The 24771-nt window shown below is 48.2% G+C and overlaps 1 protein-coding gene across 2 annotated transcripts in view; it reads right to left on the bottom strand.

Moving 5' to 3' along the window:
- Positions 1 to 5628: 5628 nt before the first annotated feature.
- The window catches only part of BLK (BLK proto-oncogene, Src family tyrosine kinase), a 45786-nt gene continuing 26643 nt past the window's right edge, over positions 5629 to 24771 (bottom strand). For both annotated transcript variants that reach the window (XM_066314621.1, XM_066314622.1), the window contains exons 5-13: positions 24257 to 24355; positions 23121 to 23224; positions 17182 to 17331; positions 16385 to 16537; positions 15323 to 15502; positions 14699 to 14775; positions 10747 to 10897; positions 7908 to 8039; positions 5629 to 6347 (exon numbers count right to left, since the gene is read on the bottom strand). In XM_066314621.1, the coding sequence (XP_066170718.1) occupies positions 6139 to 6347; positions 7908 to 8039; positions 10747 to 10897; positions 14699 to 14775; positions 15323 to 15502; positions 16385 to 16537; positions 17182 to 17331; positions 23121 to 23224; positions 24257 to 24355 (1255 nt within the window). In that variant the 3' untranslated portion in view covers positions 5629 to 6138. The remainder of the gene's footprint in view (positions 6348 to 7907; positions 8040 to 10746; positions 10898 to 14698; positions 14776 to 15322; positions 15503 to 16384; positions 16538 to 17181; positions 17332 to 23120; positions 23225 to 24256; positions 24356 to 24771) is intronic.

The raw sequence follows: 24771 nt of genomic DNA, 5'->3' as shown, positions 1-24771 counted from the left end.
TCCCTATCCAGGGAGGCTGGAGCTGGATGATCTTTAAGACATCTTCCAACCCAAACCATTCTGTGATTTTATGAAACTTGGTCAGATGCAGATGAGAGAGGCAAGGTGTGACAATAATTTCTGATCTCCTGGAAAAGACAGGCCAGTTGTTCTGGAGGTTTGATCTGTATAAGAAAACAGGGGTAAAGCCTCTAACATTAACCTGTTCAGAGCAGCTGAAGATCCCTCTGCTTTCCAGAGCACAATTCCCAGTCACAGCTTATCCCTGTGGCTTGGAGGCTCCCTGGGGTTATGGAATCATTTAGGCTGGAAAAGCCCTCTGGGATCATCAAGTCCAACCATCCCTCAGCACTGCCAAGGCCACCACTCACCCATGTCCCCAGGTGCCACATCCACAGGTGTTTTCATCCCTCCAGGGACGGTGATTCAGCCACTACACTGGGCAGGCTTTTACCTCATTTCCAGCGGTGCCCTCATTCCCATTCATTCCTCATCAACATGGTTTTAACTCCCATTTCTGTGCAGTGGGCTGACCACAGAAAACTCCCACCACCCTGCCACAGCTGCCTTTCCACTGTCTCCACCCTGTGGCTTCAGCCTACCCTCAGAAGAAAAGAGGAAAGATAAGGTCAGAAAGAAGTTTCATGTGAGGATGAGTTAAACATACATTTGAAAGGCTGAGGGGAACCTCCTGCTATCACAGAGAAAATGAAGGGCAGTAAAGTGTCTGGCTCTGGTAGAAGCAGGGTGTCATCTGGCATTTAAAGGATGGTGGCAGGGATTGGTGGCTCCAGGGAGATGTTACTTCCTCCTGCTCTGCTGGCAGAGAGCTGTAGCTCAGGTTTAAGGCAAGAGGACAAGCTGGCTGTGAATCTTTTCCTTGTGACCACGAGGATGGCAATGCTATCCTCATCTCCAAGGGGAGCCAGAGCTGGACCTCCTGTTGCCAGCTCCCAGGATCATGAGCTGGCCACAGCAGCTGGCCATCCCTTCTCTTCAGCACTGGATAAACTGCTCACTTTGGCTGGGAGTGACCTTGGACAGATTGAGAGGGGATGGAAACCCTGGAGAAAGGAGGTCTGGAAGCAGCCTAGGAGAGGAGAACCCATGGCAGGTCACAGCCTGTTCGCAGTGGTGGGCAATCCCAAATGTCATGGGGAAGGGTCCAGCATGAGCCCTGGGAGAGCAGAACAAGGAAATCAGTGATTTAGAGACTTTCCAAGCCAGGGATGGTGCTGTAACACCTGGCTCAGCCCCCTGAGGGATGAGCAATCCTCCAGAAACAGCCCCAGCCCTCTGCCTTGCAGCTCAACACAAACCTCTTTGGGGCAGCCTGAGAGACTAATGAAAATGCTTCCCTCGAGCCCTGTTATCCCTGAAGTGTTTTCCTGGCTGCTGGCAGAGATGGAATGTTGCCCTGAGCAGCCAATGTGGATGGAGAGGACTTCCCTTGGACTGATTTGTTCTGTTGAACAGGTTCTGTCTCTGCCTCCCACCAGGAACACATCTGTGCTCTCTGCCACCCTCACAGCCTGGCTGTGACACACAGACCCAGCTTCTCCTTGGTTTGGGGTGCTCAGGGATGGCCAAAAATGCTTTTCAGAGCCAGCCTGGAGTGTCACCACCCTTGGGGATGCTCTGAACCAAGGCTCCTCAGAGAAGCAAGCTCAGTGAATTCTCTCCTGGCACTGGGCTACTGAGCAGGGAGGGGGCCCTGCTGGAAAAAGTGGTCATTGTTCTTTTTGGTGGAGCAGCTCGGAGACCAGAGCTCAGCCTGGCAGGACATTGATGCCCTTGTTTGCTCTGCAGTGTTTGCCAGGGAGTGTTTACCCCTCTCTGTGTGGGTGGAGGTAAAGCAGAGCAAGGTGAGGGCTCCTCACCACCTCCCTTCCCAGGCAGGCTCGATTTGCAGTGCCAGCGAGGCAAGCTCCAGGCAGCCTGTCCTGCACAGAGCAGGTGGAGACACTTGGATTCTCCCTTTATTCCCTTGGGAGAGATCCTGAGCTCCTGGAATGTGGTAGTGTTGCATGTGGATGAGCTGCTCCTGCCAGTGCTGTCCTGCTCCAAACGAGAGCCTAGCATGGGATGGCATTGAAATAAAATCCCACTTCCCAGGATGTGGGAAAATGCCTTTAAGCTGAAGGAGAGTGGATTTAGATTAGATATTAGGAAGAAAATTTTGACTGTGAAGAAGCTGTGGCTGCCCAACCCTGGAAGTGTCCAAGGCCAGATTGGATGGGGCTTGGAGCAACCTGGGATGGTGGAAGGTGTCCCTGCCCATGGCAGGGGGTTGGATCAAGATTTTCTTTAAGATTCCTTCTGTCCCAAAGCATTCTGTGATTCCGTGGCTCTGTGACATGACTTTGATGCTGCTCTGTTCTTGTTTTACCCCAGCTGACCAAACCCATCCAGCAGCTCCAGGGTCCAGCTGCAGATGGACTGTGTGCTCTGCTCAGTCTTTTATTAGACATGAGAAAATCCACACTGCTGGCAGTGCCTGGGTTCTGAGGAAAGCTGGAGCTCACACCACACCAGATAGACAGCAGAAAATCCACCCAGTGCTGCAGCTCTCCACAGCCCTGCCCTCTCACTGGTTTTCCTTTTCTCTCCCTCTCTCTCCTCCCCTCAGCACCTGCTGAGTTTTCCATGCCTGTCTCCCCTGCTGGCCCTGGCTCCACGTTTCCACCTTGGCAAGAGGTCACAGTGCACAGCTATTGCCCAGAGAAGGTGTCACACTGCAGCCAACGGGCAATTTCTACATCTGCAAGGCGAAGAACTGAGAAATACCACAAAAACCTTCTCTCCGAAGCCTCAAACCACTTGTAAACAGGGTGTTAATGACAATGAAATCAGCACAAGACCAGATATTAACCACAGAGATGAAATTTCAGACAGAAGATGGAGATGCAGTAACAGGACCAAGGGAAAGCAGAGACCAGTAATGGAGGACTGAATCTTTCAGTGTGAGAATTGGGAAGACCAGTCCAGTGGCACCCAAGGAAGAAAGGAAAGGGTTATCTTGGATATTATGCAGGATACACATCCCTTGATAAACTTTTTTAATCCTTGTCTGGGCCATTCAGGGGTTCTGTCTGTGGCAGAAATTGACTCATATCTTGTAAAATACCTTTGCACATCTCAAAAAGCTCTTCTTGGGTAGGTTGAACTTGAGAGCCTGAATCATTTTATCACTTTTCTCCTGCTCCAAGACTCCCCTGTGAGCCTCTGGCTGCAGCTCACCCATGTGAAGAGACACCTCTTGGGCTGCCAGGTTGGTATGGGGACAAAAGGGCTCTTGCAGAGTTTTCTGATGGCATTGGAGATATCCTGGGCTGGAGCACAGCACCCTGCTCCTCACCTGGGATTATCACTGCAATCCCTGATGTCCATGCCCAGGAGGGCAGGTCCTTTTCTGTCCAGCTGGGGTGGAGGAGCTGCAGGGCCCATTTCCCAGCAGTTTCAGTGGGTGTTTTACAAAACTGTGGATGTTTTGTAAAACCATGGCTGCTCACAGAGCTCCTGCTCTCCCCTCCATCCCCTAGAGAGGCTCATCTTGGTGGCACAGCCCCAGCCTGCTCCCCAAAGCAAGGGAAGAGTTTCCAGTGGCTTCATGGAGGAGATCATGGAGCCAGGCCTGCCCCAGGGAACAAATTTAACATGTTTGTTCAGCAGGAACAAAAAGGACCATGGTGTCCAGTGCAGAGGAAGCTCAGCTCACAGCCTCTTGTTATGTTCACCCTGGGCTTGGCCACGTGCTGCAACTGGCCATAAAAATATCCATTTCCTTTCTAATTTGAGCTACAACACTTGACACTTTGGCCTTGGGCGATAATGCAATGTACAAGTGCTCAGCAGACACCCTGCAGCCCTTCTTCCTGCTTTGCTGCAGCACAAATAATCCACAGTTTTCACTTCAATAAAATATTAACAGCCAAGGAGTCAAATAGCTTTCATCTGTATTTATTTCCTGACTATCATCTCATTAACAGGAATCTGCTGGTTCTGCATGGAGTTCCTGGGATCTGGGAGAGACATGCTGGAGTTCAAGCAAGGGGAGAGACTTTTCTTTCAACTCCAGTGAAGTTATTGAATAAATGGATTTTCTTCCCTGTGGTTTAAAATGGGCTTTGTGTAATTATAGCAGATGTATCTTGTCTCTTGGGAACCACAAAGGAACTGGACCGAGCCTGATTAATCTGAAATTATTTCTAGGACTTACTAGCCTTGAGTTCATAGGGTTCAGGTTCTGAGGATGGAGATCTTTTCCACAGCCCAAGGTTTCCCATCCAGCTCCAGTGCAGTCCTAGAGGGGTGCAGGTCTCCCATAGACCTCCATCCACCATCCCTATGGGAAAATCCCAGACCCACTGAGGTTTCTAGATCTAACATTTCTGACACTCGGCCATCTCAGCCAGTTCCCTTTTTTCTCAGTCTAGGGGATCATTCATGGTTATTAAATCCTCTTTTCCCCCACGGGGGGGAATAAAAATAATTCTTTTTCTCCCAGGCTCTTGTGCAGCAGTGGCACAGACTTTTCTGTGTCATGTCTTGGGCTTGGTTGGGTGTTCTTTCTGATACACATGACATAGAATCATGGAATGGTTTATGTTGGAAGGGATCTTAAGGATCATCTCATTTTAAGCCCCCTGCCATGGGCAGGGGCAACTCCCACTATCCCAGGCTGCTCCAAGCCTGCCCAACCTGGCCTTGGACACTTCCAGGGATCCAGTGGCAGACACAGCTTCTCTGGGCAACCTGTGCCAGTGTTTTACACCCTCGTTAAAAAAAAAAAAAAAAAAAAAAAAAAAAAATCTTCCTTATATCTTGTCTAAATCTACCCTATTTTAGTTGAAAAACATCACTTCTTGCTTCATCACAACAGATCCTGGTAAAAAGTCTGTCCTCACCTTTCTTACAAACCCCGTTTGAATATGTTAAGGTCTACCATAGATTTCTCTTTCCATCTCTGCTCTTTCTTTTCCATAATATCCCTTTCCCACTGTGAAATGCACCCTCTACAGCTGGACTCAGAATGTACTTCACGGAGAAGAGAACAGCAGATGAAACACCCTGGGGAGATGGTTCTGGAGTGTTCCCCCGTGGTCCAGCCTGGAGCTCACTCCTGTGGTCCTCACACTCCTGCTCTGTGCCGTCTGTGTCCTTTTTCTTTGCCCCCCACCGCTCAGCCCAGTGAAACTCCTGACCCGAGACCAGCCTGAAGCCTCTTGTGGGCATTCCCCCGGGTTGGAGATTCACCAAAAAAAACCCAGGGAACTGGCATTTGAACCCTCCCGGCGCTGGGTGCGGAGCGGGACCTGCCGTGATGTTGTACCGGGAGTTTGTGCAGCGGAGGCTCAGCCAAACGAGAGAGGGTTTTATTTCTGAAAGGGGTTTTTTAAAACATGTTTTTTTTTTTACTTCCCAAGAGCCGCCCAGATTCGCTGGGAAAGAAGGACATCTCGTGGCCACACCACGAACATCTCTGCTCCTCGGGCATCCCTCCATTCCCTCCCCGGGTACCAGCATCACCCCCCGGCCTCTCCCTTCTCCTCCAGGGGCTGGCGGTGACCACGGAAAGGACAGAGGCTCACTCACACCCCGACGCCTCAATAAAGAAATGGGAAACCCTCGTGTCCAGCTTTTTTATTACTGACTTGAGGCAGAGCGGGGGCATCACCCGGCAGGAACGCCCCAGAGCTGGTGCTGCCCAAGGGACGCGCTCCTTCCCCTGCCCGTGGCACGGAGGAGGTGTAGCATCCCCAGCGGAGTGGGGCAGAGATTCTTCACCCCCACAGCACCACCCTGGGCACGACCCACTCTTCCCGGAGCTGCAGTTGCGGGGCTGAGGAGCTTTTCTCTGTCCAGGTGGGTCACGACGGAGTTTTCTGTCCTTCGTGCCACAGGTGATACCTGCCAGGTGCAGCCCTCCGAGGCGGACGGGGCAGGAGCTGTGCCATCTCTCAGCCACCTCTTCAGTCTCTGCGACAACCACAGGGGCGGCAGCATCCTCCTCCCTCATGTCCCTCCTCGTTCCCCATCTCCAAGCGCGGACGGGAGGAAGGGAACCGCCGGCACCGAGCCACCGCGGGCTGGTGGCTGTCCCCGGGCGCTGTCCCCGGGAGCTGGCGGGGCGGTGGCTCACTGCTGAGGCTCGGGCTCGTACTGCTTCTCGGTGGAGGTGTAGAAGTCCTCGAGCACCGACTGCAGGTACTCGAAGGTGGGGCGCTCCTCGGGGTTGCTGCGCCAGCATTTGAGGATGACGCTGTAGAGCTCCCCGGGACACGACTCCGGGCAGGGCATGCGGTATCCCCGCTCCAGGTTGCGAATCACCTCGGGGTTGGTCATCCCTGGAGGGGAATAAAGCCCGGCAGGAGTTATTCAGCACCCAAAGGGGTCAGTGGTCCCAGTAGCTCCCGCCCAGGCAGGGCTGGAGGGGCTGCAGCGATTCCCGTGTCTGGGAATCATCCCTTGCTCGGGATTGTGCTTCCCCTCCATCCCTCTGTCCTCTCCCCGATTCCCCTCTCCAAGTCTGGCTTTGCACAGGTATAACTGAGGGAAGGAAAGACAGCTTGAAGGGCCTCTTGTGACAAGAGGGACATTAAAGGGGTGGAGTGTGTCCAGGGAAGGGAACAGAGCTGGGGAAGGGGCTGGAGCACCAGGAGCAGCTGAGGGAGCTGGGAAAGGGGCTCAGCCTGGAGAAAAGGAGGCTCAGGGGGGACCTTGTGGCTCTGCACAACTCCCTGACAGGAGGGGACAGCCAGAGGGGTCAGGATCTGCTCCCAGATAACAAGAGGAAATGGCCTCAAGTTGTACCAAGGGATATTTTGATAAGATATTAAAAACAATTTCTTTGTGGAAAGGGTTGTCCAGCCCTGGCACAGCTGCCCAGAGCAGTGGTGGGATCCATCCCTGGAGGGATTTACCAGACATGTAAATGTGGCACTTGGGGACGTGGATCAGGGGTGGCCTTGGCAGTGCTGGGTTAGTTCAGCTCAGAGGCCTTTTGGAACTTAAACAATTGTGTGACTTGGAGAGACATCTGTGTGTGTGGACACACTTCAGCGAGTGCCTCCGAGCCTAGAGCAGCACTGGATCCTTGGAAGTGCCTGGACACTCATCCTGTATTCCCAGCAAAATTGTCTGGATATATATCCTGTATACCCTGTACCTGGATAAGGAATCCTGTACCTGGATAGGGAATTCTGTACCTGGATAGGGAATTCTGTGCCCAGATAAGGAATCTTGTACTTGGACAAGGAATCCTGTGCCCTGATAATGAATCCTCTACCTGGATAAGGAATTCTATACCTGGATCAGGAATTCTGTGCCCGGATAAGGAATCCTGTATCTGGATAAGGGATCCTGTACCAGGATTAGAATCCTGTACCTTGATAAGGAATCCTGTACCTGGGTAAAGGATCCTGTACCTGGATAAGGGATTCTGTACCTGGATAAGGGATTCCGTACCTGGATAAGGGATCCTGTACCTGGATAAAGGATCCTGTACCTGGATAAGGGATTCCGTACCTGGATAAGGGATCCTGTACCTGGATAAGGGATTCTGTACCTGGATAAGGGATTCCGTACCTGGATAAGGGATCCTGTACCTGGATAAGGGATTCCGTACCTGGATAAGGGATCCTGTACCTGGGTAAGGGATCCTGTACCTGGATAAGGGATCCTGTACCTGGATAAGGGATTCTGTACCTGGATCAGGGATCCTGTACCTGGATAAGGGATTCCGTACCTGGATAAGGGATCCTGTACCTGGATAAGGGATTCTGTACCTGGATCAGGGATCCTGTACCTGGATAAGGGATTCCGTACCTGGATAAGGGATCCTGTACCTGGATAAGGGATTCTGTACCTGGATCAGGGATCCTGTACCTGGATAAGGGATTCCGTACCTGGATAAGGGATCCTGCCGTAGGTGATGATCTCTGTCAGGAGGATCCCAAAAGACCACACGTCGGATTTGATGGTGAACACCCCATAGTTAATGGCCTCTGGAGCTGTCCATTTGATGGGAAATTTGGCACCTGTCCCAAAGGAAACAAAAGGAAATAAATTCTGGAGTTAGAGCATCTCCCTCACCTGTCACAGGCACATGAATTCCCAAAAACCAGTCCCTGGTTCCTTTGGGCTGTTGATTACGATTTTGTGGTTCTTCCCAGGAGAAGGGCTCCAGCCCTCTGATTATCTGCATGTCCTCCTGTGGACCTGCTCCACCCCAGAGCTGGATGGAATATTCAAAACTGATTTGGCAGATTTATTATGGGACAACAACAGTATGATTTTATTCTGTATAAAATTTCTTTGGCTTTCACCAAGAAAAATTGGATCAGATGATTCTTGAGGTCTCCGTCTAACTTGGTACTCCGTGATTCTGTGAAATCTTTTATTAGAAGTGGATTGTTTTTAGCAAAAGTGCATAAATATTACAGCAAATATAAAGTCCTCAGTCCTGAAACCTGCATAGTTTTAACAGAACAAAAATAATTCCCATTTTATTTTGTCCACCAAGTTCTTGCTTAACCCACTGTGGACAGCAACGACCGTAAGGTTGCAAATTGTTTAGCTAAGACAAAAAAACCCCAAAGCCAACCAACAGCAAAACCACCTTGATGAGCGGGAACTGATCATGTCACACTGCAGAGGAAACCACATTTTTATTTATACACATCCTTGCAGGACTGGAAATCCAACTGCAGGGTGTGAAATAAGCGCCTCAGTCGCTGCACATCACACTCTGAGTGACAAGGCTGGGAAATGCAATCCATGAAGTGAGAATTGTTCAGAGCAGATGGAGGGGAGCTGTTATTCCAGAGCAAAGCTAACTGGAAAAATGCTGATGGGAGCTGTTTCTGCTGGAAAAACAGCTCCTTTGGTTACTAACAGAATTAAACTGATTTTATCAAATCTTCTCTTAAGGATAAAACTGCCTTAAAAATTTGCAACTAAGTCAAAATTCCCCTTCATGGCAGTTTCTGAATTACATTTGGGATCTTTTACTTCTCTGAAATAGTTTTGCATGTTGAAATGGGTATAATTTCTATCCAAAAGTTATCTTGGGGACAGGAAATTGAAAGATATGTTTCTTATCTTATTAAAAAACCCACAAAAACCATCACATTTCCTTTCCTCAGAATATATTTTAAGGGGAATTTTATCTCATCCCAACTCTAGAAGAGTACAGATTGCCAAAATTTGAAAATCTTCTGGTAAGTGCCACTTATGCCTGACTTAATTGCTTTATTTCAATCCCTTCTGCTGCTTTCCCTGGTGCTGTGTGGGCCCCTGTGCCATCTGAATGATCTGATCTCATACCTGACCTCAGAGTCAGAGTTCAATACAGAGATGATCTCAGAAGCCTTTTCCAAACTAAATGATTCCATGATTTATTGTTTTCTAAGTAGTTCCCTCTGCTGTGGAAGGGACCTGATGTGGTCAGGGCTTGGTTTTCCTGGCACATCTGGAAGCTGCTGCTGGATCCAGATTTGGACCTCCAGCTCTGTTATTTTCTTCCCTCTGCACTGAAAACCTGGCCACAGGCAGCAGCTTTCATTAGCAGAGGTCAAATTTCCCCAGCAAACAACTGGAGGGTCAGCAGGACTCTCCCAAAGAGAACAAAAAAAGGGATTTTTCCCCATTTTGCTCTGCAGTTTTCAGTTGATTTTGTAGTCACCAAGCACTGCTGCCTCTCTCAGAACTGGATTTTTGGGTGTTTCTGTTTCTCTGCTGCAGGAAACGGAAAGACAGAAACTTCCACAGTTAATGAAGGGTTTGATTTGCAGCTTTGGGAGAAGCTCGGATTAATGTAAAAATAAAAGTACACAGAGATTAGGCAGAAAAATTATAAACTTATGTTTCCATAGTTGTAAGTAAGAAACTGTATTAGGTAAGATAGTGAAGAATTTTATAGTGTAGTAATGTAATTTTATAGAGTTAGCTAAGAGTTTAGATGTTACAAGAGAAGAATATGTGTGTATATGTAGTAGTAGCCCATTGGATAAAAGTATACACAGTGCAGCAAAATTAGGCAAAGGTGATAGGTCAAAAAACCAAAAATGTGGCTAACTTTCTGTTGGATTAGAATGTTATATATTGCCTTTTAATGAAGAAATTTGTGACTACTTTTGAGCTAGGGCCGACTTCTTGCTCCTCTGAAATCTCATGGCCTTTGAGGCTGACGTTTATCCGAGTAATAAATCAGTTTTTAACCTGACAGTGGTCCCATCCCTTCATTAAGGCATTGCTAACACTCTGCCTCTCTCCTGGTGCTGACAGCAGCAGCCACGTGGGCTCTGGTGCCCTGTGCCCGCTGCCAGCCCAGAATCCTGGCATTCCTGGGGGCAGGAGGGTGGGGGATGAGGGCAGTGCTGGGGAGGACACCTGTGGGCCTGATATTTCTGGGTCTGGGAGATTCCAGCCTGCTAGCAGCTGCTAACTTTTTCCCCAAGGAAAAAATTCTCAAGAAAGCTTCTTCTCAAAACAAACTTGGCAAACAACTCTCCTTTCTCAAAACAATCCCTCTCCAGGTGGTGTTTTGCTGTTTCTCTGGTTTAACTGATGGCATTAGAGAGGTGTCATTCCTATTCACCAACCATGTCAAGTCTGTATCGGAACACCTTATAAAAGGTAGTAAGAATTAGACAATAAAGCCTTTTTTTCCCTAATGCTCTTTGCCTTCTGAAATATTTGGAGTCTCTCATCTTTCTTTCATGCCTTAGAAGGACAGACACCCACCTTCCTGAGCCAGGTACTCGTTCTCAATGAGCCTGGCCAGGCCGAAATCGGCGATTTTGCAGCAGAGCGTCTCTGAGACGAGGATGTTGGCAGCCCTGAGGTCCCGGTGGATGAAGTTCATGCGCTCGATGTAAGCCATGCCCTCTGCCACCTGGGAGGGGAGGAAAAGCCCATCTTGTGTTGGAATGCATTTCCCACACCCAGAAAGTGTTCAGTGTCTGCTTGTTGAGGGGCCAGCCCAGCGATCACTCGTATTTTCTGCATCTGGGTCATCACTCGAAGGTTACTCCACTTGCAGACATTGAAGAAGAGTTTTCCATATAGAGGAAAGTTTAAGACTCGCCCCTTGCATTGCTTATAAGCTAAAGAACCCAGAAACTTCAATACCCTTCTGATAGTGATTGGCTCAGTGCCAAGAGAGAAGCATCTATTGAACCTTTTCGCTGTTCCTCAAATCCTGTACCTCTCCCTATTGGCAGCAAGCCAAATTGTCCCTCCTAAAACATTCAATATTTAGGAAGGAGCATAAAAGAAAAGAGGCTTTTTTGGAGTGTTTCTAGCAGGGTGCCAGAAGTTTTCTCAAATACCTGTGTGTGGCTTTTCTTTTGTTTTCTGTAACATTTGTTATTTTGTTATTTTTCATTTATTAAACCTTTTACTTTACAGAACACCTCTGAAGAGCAGTCTCGCTCAAATGATTTTAAGCCAATCTGCAAGGGCTGGACCCTCAGAGATTGATACACTTACATGTGGCTTATAAGACTCTGGCCACGTTCTAACCTGTATCACAGCTTCATCATCACCTCCCCGTTTTATCTTGGCTGTTTTTCAGCCAAGAAAAGCACAGCATTTTTGCAGGGTTGCTGTTTTCTCTCCGTGGTCGTGGATGTGCCTACGTTCCCCATGGATGGGATGGATGGACAAGTGGATCAGCAGACAGGTAAATAAATAGTTATTGCCCTTGTGCAGGTGCAGATATTCAGCTTCCCCAGCCTGAGCAGCCAAGTGAAGCAGAACAGAGGCAGCACTCTCTGTTTGTCTCAGAAGTCTCAGGCCTGAGTCGTGTCTGCAGCGAAACCTAAAACCACATCACTGCTTTCCCAGTTTCTGCCACAAGTCTCTCATCTCCAGTGGGGATTTTAGTCTTAAACATTCCAGGTTAAATATGTGAATTAAGAAAAAAAATAAAACAAAAAAAACCACCAGCAAACAGACAAACTAGCAAATCATAGAATTATGGAATGGTTGGAAGGGACCTTAGGACCTTAAAGATCCTCTCATTCCAACCTCCTGCCATGGGCAGGGACACCTTCCACTATCCCAGGATGCTCCAAGCCCTGTCCAGCCTGGCCTTGGACACTTCCAGGGATCCAGGGGCAGCCACAGCTTCTCTGAGTGACCTGTGCCACGGCCTCCTCACCCTCACAGGGAAGAATTAATTCCTAAAATCTAATTGAGGTAGCTGGTGTGTGATGAGCCTCTATCAATGACAGCAGCAATATTTCATTGATGAGTGCTGGGGGTTGAAAAGGGAGATTGATAGAAGACAGAGCTTGCCAGGTTGAGTCTCAGATTGAGACTGGGTAATTTATTGGGAAGGTGAAAGGACGTCTGCAGCCCCTGCCAGCAAGGGGTAGCACCCATTAAAACTTTCAAGTGCCTGTGGGTGAAGGCAGAGCAATTTTCCACTCCATGCAGATTCACATGAGCCTCAGAACTCACATGTGGTTTCAAACAGGATACTCACACGTACTTTCCAATGCTGCATTTCTAACCTGTGTCAACACCCCTCTAGTGCAAGGGCTGGTTTCTGCAGTGGAAAATGGAAAAATTGATGTAATTTCCTTTCCTGATGTTAATGAGATAGGACCTGGTGCTCGACCCGTTCCAGCCCAGAGTGTTTTCAAGCATTTGCCCTCAAGACTGACCACAGGGTCGAGTGCATCGGCCCAAACTGTTCTAATTTTAACTCCCACGGATGTCATCGGATCAGAAACTGCGCCCGAGAGGGTTGGGCGCCTGGTGGGCTCTGATGTCACCCCAGCACCACAGAAAAACAGATTGCAAAATAGCTCAGTAGGCTGCCCTTTCCCCCTCCCAGAGATACCCAGGGAATGTCTGAGTCCCTGCCCTGGGGAGGTGGTGCTGGGGTGGGAGAGGGAAGGATGAAAGTTGTTCTTGCAGTTGATGCCGATGCCTCAGGGATGGGTAAAATCCTTCCTACCCCATGCTGAGGGGGACCTCTGTGGGTTTTGCATGATTGGGGTGTGGGGGTTTGGTCTGTGTCCAATTATCCCAGTCCTGCTGTGTGGTGCAGTTTGCCCAGAGAAGCTGTGGCTGCTGCACTCCTGGGAGTGTCCAAGGCCAGGCTGGACAGGGCTTGGAGCAGCCTGGGATAGCAGAAGATGTCCCTGCCCATGGCAGGAGGTTGGAATGTGATGATTTTTCTGGTCCTTCCAACTCAAACCATTCTGTGATTCCAAAATTCTCTAACACTGACCAAAATCTTTGCTCTGAATCACCCAGAGATTGCTCTGGCTCCAGCAGTTTCCTCCGGCACAGAAATTCATCCTTGCCAGTTTCTGGGGAATGCTCCCACCAAACCCAAGGGCTCTGTAATATACATTAATTGGGATAATTTTCCTTATCCTCAGGAGTTTAACACAAACCACAGGCTATAATTTGAAAGAGAGGGAATGAAACAACGAAAGATGGAGGGAAGTGGGGATTTCAAGACAGGAGGGAAGGAAGGAAGCAATTAAGTCCAATACCCTAAACAGGGAGGGTGAATTTGTCCCCATAACATCTCACAGACAACAGTGATGAAGCTGCAGATACGGAGAATTTATCAGTAGCGAAGAGGGAAGGAACAGAAAGAGGTTCCTCTGCACCCCTGTGGAAAGTTCAAAGTAAAAATGACACAAGGTGGCACTGCTTCAAAGAATTTAAATCTTTTTCATCCTGGTTAAAGCGAGGAGGAAAGTCTTTCACAATCATAAAACATTTCCTCAAGATTTTCCACTTCTTAATTCATTAAAAAGTAACTCTATATGAGGGCTGGAACCAGTAAACTTTTGAGGAAATTTTGTTGTTTCCTCAAGTCCACTTTGACAAGAGAAGCTGAGTGATTTTATGGATAAATCCCAGATTTTTTTTCAGCCTGATGCTTCAGGATTTTTTTTCCTCACAATATTTCCTAATTAGCCTAACTCTGCTCTGCAGGAGCCAAATTCTGTCAACAGCTGGGACCAAAGAGCAATGATTTTGCCATTCTCATTCTTCATGTGGTTTCCTTTATTTTCCCCTATTTGTGTTTAGAGGCACTTCTGGATAAAAGTGTTGCAGTGCAGCTGCAACTATTAAGATTTGCAGCCTGGGGATGCTTAAAAGTTTGTTTTCCTAAAGAGCAATATTCCCAGATTTGAGGGTCAGAACATCCTTTTTGCCTCACCATCAGTAGGGCAGAACTTCTGGTCCTGCATTGAGAGTCTCTTTGTTGAGCTTTTTCATCTTTTTTGCTAAAAAGAAAACGAAACTTTTTTTCCTGCTGAGCTTTTTCATCTTTTTTTGCTAAAAGGAAAACGAAACTTTTTTTTCCTGCTGAGCTTTTTAATCCTTTTTGCTAAAAAGAAAAAGAAACTTTTTTTTTTCCTGCTGAGTAAGGCAGAAAATAAAAACAAATAAAATCAGACCAAAATAAACTCAACCACCCCCCAAAAAACCCTCAAACTCCAGATCTTTAGCCCTGCACTAATCTATCACAGAGCTGCCCTAAGGACAGAACTGATAATGCACATGGACACAAGAGCGATGAGGAGAATCCCTAAGAGAACACACCAGGAGGAGCTGTTTTCCTCCAGGAAATCCTTGCTCTGACTGACTTCAGGCTTACAGGAATTCCACTGAGGCAATAACAAATCTTGGATCGTTTTCCCAGCGACTGTTCACTGACCTGAGCAGCGATATCAATGAGTTTGGGGAGATTCAATTGGCTTCCTTCTTCTGTCTTCAGGAAATCCAGCAAACACCCTGCAGGAGAGAAGGAACTGCAGTGACTCTTCTGAATAATCTATAATTTTTTTTTTTTCCCTGGGGCTTCTTTGAATATATGAAACAAATCTGCCTCTATCCTAAGGAAAATCTGAGGAATAAGAATGGAGATCCACTGGAGCATCTTCCACTAGGAAAGCTCCCAATCAGCCCAAATTCCCCCCTGTTTAGCACAGATCTGTTGCAAACTGCTGGGCATTCATCCTTTAAACCATTACAAACAAGAGGGGGAAAAGAAAGGACAATTTCACCATGAGGGGAGTTCTAAAAAAAAAAACCTGAAACAAACTTCCAGTGAGAACGGTGGAGAGGAGAACTTTAAATACCCTTCAAATGGAGCATCACCACTGTTTTTTCATCACACAGAAAGTCTCTTTCTGTATTAGAATCAAACCTTTGGGTCACTTCCTTGCAGATTTGGTAAAAACCCCTCCTGCCTGCCCTCATTCTGCATGGGAGCACTGTCCAGATCACCAAACTGGCTCTGCAGAAGCCCAGCAAAGAGCTCCAGGAGGGGTTTTTTTACCATTTGCCATGTACTCTGTCACTATGTAGATGGGCTGCTTGGTGACCACAGCGTACAACCGGACCAGTTTGTTGTGCTGCAGCTTCTTCATCAGGTTTGCCTCTGCCAGGAAGGCGTCAGGATCCATGCTGCCCTCCTTCATGGTCTTCACAGCCACCTTGATGTTGTTCTTGTAGTAGCCTGCGGAGAGATTATGATGTTTTGAGGAATTTTGGGGCTCTCTGCAGGCTCTGTGGGGTTGTGTAGGAGAAGAGGAGGTGGTGGAGCAGAAAACCACAGTAACAGCTTGAATCCCTCACAAAGAAACCTGTGGTGAATCCCAGTGCCAGCAGGTGTGGAAGGAGAAGCTCATGTCACACTCATGTCACAGCTGTCAATCCATGAGGCTGCATCAGGGATTGTCCCTGCAGTGAGCCCATCCTCACACAACCCTGCCAGACCCTTTCTGGGTGAAACCCTGGGGCCTCCCACCAGCTGGGCTCTCAAATCATCCAAAAGCCATCCAAAAAGGCAGAGCTGTGCAGTCAGCACGTGAACTCAGCCTGGTCCTGTCCATAATCTCGATTTCCAAGGCAATCAGCAACCACAAAGTGGGTGGCATAGGAAGCTGAGCTGCCCCCACTTCCTCTCCCACTGATCAGCAGTAGTCAGGAAGGCACCAGGGATGGAGATCTGGGGTAAAAAGTGGAACAGGGAGGCAGAAAATGTAGGAAAATGTCACCCAGGTACCCTACAGGGTGTGACAGGAGCACTGGCATCACTACAGTTGTGCCCAGGATTCCCAGGAAGAATGAGTGCATATCCCAAGAGATGAGTAAATAGTGACTTCAACACCCATCCCATGTGAAATCCCTGCTCAACCACGGATCTGTGCAAACACTGGAGCTCCCCAGTCCTTCCCAGGAATCCTGCAGCTACTTCTGTGTGTGTACTCATAAATAAGTGTTCATCCTTAAGGGTCCCCACTCCCAGAAGAGTCTTGCCTTCGGGAAATAAAAGGGCTTTCCACCTCCTCTCTTTATGTCTTCTTTTTTCCCCTGGAATGGAGGAAATTCCACTTACCCATCCACACTTCCCCAAACTGTCCACTGCCCAGCTTCTTCACGAGCTTCAGGGCCTCCCGAGGGATCTCCCACTCGTCCTGGGCCCAGGGTCTCTGGGGAACCAGGGATGTGCAGGGAGCTGTGAGGCGCTGGCACAGCCCATCCCCTTTCTCTGCATGAGGACAAAGCACAGGACACTTCAGTGGGATGGCAGAGAAAACTTCCTCCTCCTCCTGCTCCATCCACACCTGCCAGGAAAAACCAACCCATGGAAACCACCACAGGCACACAGGGAAGCGCTGGAGTCTCCAGCCCTGGAAGGATTTAAAAGCTGTGTGGATGTGGCACTTGGGGGACATGGGTTAGTGGTGCTCTTGGCAGTTCAGGGGGAACAGCTGGATTCAGTGGTCTTAGAGGGATTTTCCAACCTTTATAATTCTGTGATTTCATTAAAAATTTGGCCACAGGGATCAAGGCACCCAGAATGATCCCAATCAAAGGGAAAAGCTCAAAAGGAGCCATAGAGGAGCAAATTATCCTGCCCAGTTATTCCAAACCCTGGATCCCTCCTGTATATCAAAACATCATTCACCTCTTTCCTTTCCTAATGGGAGACTCTCCCTGACTTTAAGGCTGGGAGCAGAGCTCACCCTCACAATTCCCTAGGATGCAAACCAGGACACGGGTTCTGGTTGTAGGATCCCACCTGGCCCACGACAGCAGGTGGAGCAGCTGTGGGGGTCTCCCCAGCCCATCCTCCCTCTGTCCCCGCTCTTTTCTGGGACACAAATCCACGAAGGAAGGCAGACAACTCACGGCTGTAATGATGGATGAGCTCTGGCAGGCTGGAGAAAGTGATCCTGGGGGAGATGTAGTACCCCCCACCATCCAGGGAGCGGATCCTGTAGTGTTTGATGATGTCCCCGTGGGCAGAGTCGTTGTCTCTCACGGACAGGGAATAGGCGTCTGGAGAAGGACAGAGGGAGCTGTGAGGACAAGCTGCACCCCAGGGATCAGATCCTTCCTCTTTCCTTGGCTGTCTACAGCTGCAAACCAGCCCTGCCTGGTGCCTTTCCAGGGAAAGTCCCCCAGAATTTACAGCTGCACACTTCTCCGAGGCGAGGGGACAGGATAAAAGCTCATCAGAGCTCAGCTGGTGCTGTCCAGGCTTCCTGGAGTGACTCCTGCCTGTGCTGTGGCCAACAGCCCCATGGAAGCGCTGTGGGGATCAGCAGCACCTCTCCAGGCAGAGCAATCAGATGTTCCCAAGGTCAGGATGGTCTTTCCACAGCTCCATATTCCCATCTGAGCTCTGCTGACCTCAGCATCATGAAATCAGAATGGTTTGGGTTGGAAAGGACCTTAAAGATCATCCAGTGCCACCACCTCCTGCCACGGGAGGGACGTTTTCCACTATCTCAAGTTGTTTCAAGCCGCATCCAACCTTGGACACTTCCAGGGATCCAGAGGCAGCCACAGCTTCTCTGGGCAACCTGTGCCAGGGCTTCAGCACCCTCACAGGCAAAAATTTCACCCTAGCATCAAATCTCAACCTGCCCTCTTTCAATTTAAAGCCAATTAAAACCATTTAAAGCCATTTAGAGCCATTCTCCTCTGGATTAAACATTATGAAACCTTGTGCCAAGGTCAGTGGTTCAGCTGGGGGAGGTACAGAAGGGAGATTTGGGAGAATTGTCTTGTTCAGGCACAAACTTGTGACCGTGGCTGAACCAGATCTAGAGGTTCCCATCTGGAATCTTGTCCCTTTTGGGCTTCAAGGGAGCTCAGCCAACCTGCCATTCTCTCCATGAGAATCCAAACCAAGAGGGTGGGTTTTAGTGCACAAAAGCATCACTAGATGTTGCTGCAGAGCTGAGCTTCCAGCCTGGGTCAGTGTGATTCAAGGCAGCTTAGCAGAGGTTTTTCCCCTTTTGTCTGGATCATATTTCTGGAATGAGTTGTTACAAGCCTGCTGGGCTGTTCTAAGTCTAATATGTCACCTGGGCTGATAAACTACTGATTTTTTACGTTTTTTAATGAAAAGGCAAGGCTATACATGTTTTAAAGTGTGTGTCTGTTCATGCAGGGTCATAAAAAGAAGCAAGGCCATCCACAGCAACTCTGAAACTCTAATCCTGCATGTGGGGAAAGTTCATTAAATTAAAATCCTCACTGGCTGGTGTTTCTCCATCCCAGCATCAGCAATTTTCCCTACACTGTGCCTGAAAACCGTTTGTATTTATAAAAAGCAGCAAAAAACTGGCCATCTCTGTGGATAATTGCTCTGTTGGAATGATCATAAATCTTTACAAGCAAAGTTTGGAAGAGTCTAAAGTTTTCCCAATCATTTTGAGGGGACTCCCTTCCTGCACCAGACCAGATCTGGTGGTGTAAAATTCATGGAAAAACCTGGTGGTTTAAATGCAGAGCCAAGGAACCTCAGATTTGATGTGGTGGTCTCCTCAGCAGAGGAAGTCCTTCTGATTCTCTTTCCATCTCCATTAAAGTCAGGCAGAAGACAAAATGAGAATCCCTTTTGATTTGATCAGTCCTGCAGCTGAACAACTGAGAAACAGCCCTGAAACATCTTCAGTGGGGCAATAAAACCTCAAGGAAAAGGCAAAGAAATGGCTCTGCTGGCTCCTCTGTGGTACCCACATGGCCCCAAGTTCCAAAATAATGATAATGAATATCAAGGCCAAAAGCTGGACTTGATAATCTTAAGAGATCTTTTTCAACCTAAATGATTCTGTGAAGAAGAATATGATGACAACAACACCTATATATCATTACCATTACTACTACACTATTATTATTATTATTATTAACTATTTTTAACTTCCATTAATTGCTTTTGAGGGTGATGATGATGTTTTAATTTCAAAGAGATTGAAACACTGCCCAGGCCAGGCAGCAGCCCAAGAGATTTGGGCTCATGTGGCACAAGACAAAGAGGGTTCTTGGTGTGCCTGGAACATGGTTTAGGGTTTGTGTGGGGTTTTTACAGGGCAAGGGCAGCTCAAGGAAGGAGCCAAACAATCCTGCAGAAGGAAATCCAGGAATTGATGACAAATATGTCTGCAATGGGGTGTCTGGGGGCTGAGAGTCAGCAGGGAAGAGGAGACCTGCCCTCTTTTGCCAGTGTGGTTGCACCCAAAATACTTTTCTCCCACAGAATCTCCTTTCCAGGCCTCATCAACCCTTTAAACTCTGCTTCACCTTTCAAACAGAAACAAGCCAAACCTCTCCGCTGCCAGTGTTAATTCTTACGCTGTCATTAACCTAATGACTGCATCTCAGCCCCAGTCACAGTTTAATTTGCTGCAGGGAGCATGGTGGAGCTCCCCTGTCACTCTCATGGCCAGTTATTGTTCCCTTGGGAGTTGCTGTGCAGAGGCAATGCACTGCAGCTGGAGAGACTCAGTTCTTCCTTCATAAAATCAGAAAATGGTTTGGGTTGGGAGAATCCTTAAAATTCATCTTTTTCCACCCCCTGCCATGGTCAGGGACACCTTCCACTAAACCAGTTGCTCCAAGCCCTGTCCTAACCTGGTCCCTGCTCCCAGTGACAGCAGAAAATGAAAATCATTGGCTCCTAATTCCCTCTGATGATATCCAGGATAGGCAAAAGGAGTTCTCACTCCTTAGCCACAAGGGACATTCACCTGTTCTGCAAGTCCTCCACCACACCCTGGCACAGACCTGGGCTGGCAAAGAGTCCAGAGTACAAAATTTATGGAACAATTTCTCCATCAGAAAGTTGTCCAGCCCTGCTGCCCAGGGCAGTGATGGAGTCCCCATCCCCAGAAGGGTTTAAGAGCCACGTAGATGTGGCACCTGGGGACATGGTTTAGCGCATTTCCTGTCCCTAAAGTCCTCAGCAGCCTCTTAAATCCTTCCCAAGGGGAAGCAGAGGAGCTCAGCTGGATGCAGAGGCTGAGCTCAGTGAGGTCCCTCCTGCTGGGAGCAGAGATGCAGGAATCCTGCCAGGACCCAGGAGCCCATGGCTCAGCACAGCCGGGGGAATGTGCTCCTGCAGCTTTGGGAATGACTGTGACATCAGAGGGACTTTGTTTATTTGCAGCAGCTTCAGCAAGGACGGTGCTCCACCAATGATTTTACTGCCAGCCTGCTCCCCACACTGTCCCCCTCTTCCCGGGGTGCTGGAAGTGCCTTTCGTGGACTCTGAGGGATGTTGGCTCTGAAGATTTGCAGAGTTTCTGCATCTCAAACCACCAGGAAAACGAGACTCTGCTCAGGATGGGCTGGGAATAAATAGGTGCTGCTCCTGGTCAGGGTGCAGAACCCATCCCGCTGTGCCTGAGACATCCCAGTATGAGACAACCCCTCCCAGTTTAGGTCACTAATGGGGGTTAGCTCAGCCCAGGGCATGTCCCTGATGGCCAGATTTTGCTGGTGATGTGCCAAGTGAATGAAAACACACATCATGGGGAAGGAAAAAATAATAAAAAAAAAAAAAAAAAAAACAAAAAAAACCAGTGGGGCTGAAATGGCAGAGTTAATTCCATGGCATTGCTCTGGACATCTATTGGTGGGTCACAGGGTGCTTTCATCAGGGAATTCAGCTGCATGGCACTTTTGGAGATGCCTGGCTTTGTCTTTTCCCTCTCTCTTTAGGGAGGAGGAAGCTGTGGCTCAGATGGATCAAACGAGGTCATTCAGGTAGGAGCTGGGCACACAAGATGATTCAGAGGATGAGGTGTTCAAAGGAATAACACCCATGTTTTATCCTAAATACCAGAACAGGCACCGGGCAGGGACACATCTGAGCACTTGGGACTCACATGAGACTTCCATGGAGGGGAACACACATCTGCTAATGCAGAATGTCCCACACCTCATTCTTCTTTGAGGCCATTGAGAATCTGGTGATTTCTCCTTGGATTTCAGGACTCCACCACAGCCCCAAGACCCACCCACACCCCAGATAATTGCAGAAGTTGGAGACAATTGTCCTGAACAGGCGTAGGGAAAGGTCTGATCCCATGGATGTGTGGCACCTAGAGATGCCACAAAGACCAGGATCATGTGTGGACAGATCTTCAGACTCAGCACAGGAGTGTTTGCTTTGTGCTGCTCCCTGCCCTTCCTGTGTGCACTGAACAACCACCCCAGCTCCCCAGGTATCCCAGCAAACAAAGGGAGAGTAGGAATGGGATAAATAAAAGAGCAGCATGTGGTGATAAGTCCAAGCCTGATCGTTGCAAAAGCACCACAAAGGTAGCAGGGAAACTGAGACGCAGCAGAAAAAGTGACTTACGAAGTGAAATGCTTAGAAACAAATCTCTTAAATGTTTCCTGAGCCTAATGTCCCCTAAAAATTCTGCAAAAAGCTGCAAATCCATATGCACAGCAGCCCTCCTGCCTGGCATCAGCTCAGCAGGGCCGTGTGGAGGTGAGTCCAGGCATGGGGCAGAGTGAGGAAATTCAGAGTAGGGTGCTGCAGTCTGACACAGCCCCACTGCCTGGTGGCTGAGGGAGACAGATACAGGAGGATGAGATTCCAGCTGCTGAATCCAGGCCCTGGCACGATTTAATTTTCTGGAAATTGTGGAAGGAACAACTCGTGGTGGAAGGAACAGATGCTTGCAGACCTCCCTTGTGAATAGGAGAAAAAAAGAGACAAGAAAGAGCCATTTGTAGGATGGAGGAACCAGACTGTTCCCTCTCTTGCTCTTTGGCCTGGGCCTTTGGAAGTATTTGGGAAAGAAGTCAAGCAAAAGAAAGTTCCATGTGATTTCAGATGGATGCTCCAGCTCTCCACTGAACAAGTCACACTTGGACACCATGATCTTAGAGGTTTTCCGACCTAAACAATTCCTTGATCCTATGGGGAAGACACAAAGCACCTTTTTCCATGTTGTAAGGAAAGATTCATGCATCCATTTGAAAGGAGCCAAATGACAGCAAGACTGAAACATTTTCCTGAATTTATCCATGGATCTGGTTCAGAGCAGAACCATGGGAACACCATGAGCATCAATTCCTCCTGTTGTAAGCACACATGATGGCCCAGACAAAGCAAGGAAAAAAAAGTAGGAAAGAAACAATATGGAATTCCCATGAGAAAACCTAAACTATCTTCCAGCCTCTATGAATTATTAGCACAGAACAAAGAAATTGAAATTACATGGTTTTATATTATGGTTAATAACTATATCCACTGCCCAAGAGGATTGGCCACAATGCTCTGGGCTTTCCATCCTCACTGGATCATTTTTTCAAAAGTCAGACATGTTCATATGGAAAGAAAGTGGATGAAATCCATCTATCCTGTTCCAGTCACTCTCCTTCCAAAAGTTCTGGTATGTATGAATTCCCCTTGCTAGGGATTATCAGGAAAAAACATATTTCCCCCCAGGAAAATGACTTTTTTTCTAAAATTCTGCAAGTTTCTGTTGCAAACAGGAGAAATGCTCTTTCGAGAGTGTGGAGAAATATCTTAAAAAAAAAAAAAAAAAGACATTTCCTTGGGAAGAAAAGGAAAAGAAAACCCCTAAACTGTTTTGGAAAATCTGCTTATTTGTGTTCTTGTGTCTCTGCCATGAACTCTGGTGGAAGAGCCACTCTCACCACAGCTGAAACAAAAATCTGCAAAACTGCAAAACTGCACATCTCAGTGGCATCATGAGCAAATCTGTGCCCTCCAACCCCCCAGCTCACTCCCAGAGCCCTGCTGAAGGTTTTCCAAGCTTGAGCAACAACAAGGAATTATTTTGATCCACGGATCTCACCTTTGGTGGTTTCACTCTCCCGGACAAGGAAAGAGCCAACTTTGTTCCCAGAAGACAACAGCAGCCTTTCAGCATCTTTTCTGCTCAGAGTTCTAAAATACCACCTGGGAGACAGAAAAGGCGAAATCATGGCTTGAAAAGAAAGTCTCTAAAAAATAAATGGAAATCTTCCCAGTAATTTTTTTTTTAATCATTACACTGTGAAACTGGGGGTTGTCTTTATTGGCAAGTAGGTTTTTTTATCTGCTGGAAAGTGGCAGTAATAGATTGTTTTGGGTAGATTAACACCAGATTTGGTTCACTTTGGTCTTGTTTCACAGCCTGGAAATTCAGAGAGTGTGGGGAGTAGATGGGATGTGCAGTATCCCATACACAAGAGAAGTTCAGGCTTTGGGTACAAAGAGCTTTTATGTCTCAGCCACATTTCTGTGCACTGCTGAATATCTGCTGAACTCATTGATGGTTGGGTCTCTCCAAGAAGAGATTGCAGGCAGGACTGATCATTTAGAGCTGAATGCCACAGAGGAGGATAACTCATGGAAAGAAATTCTCCTTCTGTTTGCATTATAGGCAAAATAAACTCGTTTGATTCCAGTCTTTCATTCAATCTCCTTTGCAGGGAGGCTGCATCTGGGCCCATTTAAAAAAAACATCCCTGTGACTCTGGCACTGGCACTCCATTTTCTGTCTTGTTCAATTGTTGGTGTGGCCCCTGGCAGATCCAAGACCTGCACCCCATCCAGGGATTCCCAGTTTACATATGGATACTCTCTAGGAAGGTGAAGGGGTTTAACAGTATTTGTATGGGTGGACTGGCCCAGTGGGACCAGAGGATGGTCCCTGGCACTGCCACCATAACCCCCAAATCCTTGTTTTCCACACTGAGTCCAATCAACGGGACAAGAACCTTTGCCCACTTTCCCCATAACAACCTCATCCTTCCTTTCCACACCATTATGATGCTTAAAAACTCGTCCTTTGGGCAGCTTTTGGGCAGCATTGTTTGGGATGAGGAAAGCCCTCCTGCCATCCAGCCCAGCAGTGACATCTTGCTGCCATCAGTAAAGCTCCTCCTGGAGCTTGCTGAGATCCAGGGCACTGCATCCGTGTTGACCTCTCAAAGCTTTCCCACTTACTTCTCTTCTTCCAAACTGTCCACTTGTGCCACGAAGTTGCTGGGGACGTATCCTTTCCTCCCAGTGCTGAGGGACTTTGCCAGCCACCAGTCTCCCTCGCTGCAAAGGGAGCAGAGGAAAAGGTGTGAGTGCCCAGAGGAGGTTTGGTGACAAGCTGAGCCTGTGAGGATGTGGACTGTGGGTTTTGAGCACTGCAAATGGATTAGGACTCCATAATCCACTCTGCAGTTCCCTCTGGATTCCCTAGGACCAACACCGGGTTGGAGGCTGTTGGTGTTTCAGGGACTTGTGGAGGTGACAATCTCTTTCCCTGAATGTGGAGCAGCCACAAACCCAAACCTTTGCCACACACCTTGAGTGAGAGGAGGGCCATCTGGGCCACGGGGTTTATTTTGTCTCTTGAACAGGGCATTGGGGTCCTTTCTGCTCCTCCCTTTGTGTTCCAGATCCCTCACCTTGCAGTGTCACTGCTGGCTGAGCCACCAGCTCATCCCCATGTGGGGGATTCTCCATCT

The sequence above is a fragment of the Sylvia atricapilla genome, chromosome 3 (assembly GCF_009819655.1).
Source record: "Sylvia atricapilla isolate bSylAtr1 chromosome 3, bSylAtr1.pri, whole genome shotgun sequence".
In the NCBI taxonomy this organism is placed as follows: domain Eukaryota; kingdom Metazoa; phylum Chordata; class Aves; order Passeriformes; family Sylviidae; genus Sylvia; species Sylvia atricapilla.
Note: the sequence above shows the minus strand (reverse complement) of the source record. Positions and strands in the feature narration are given on the sequence as shown.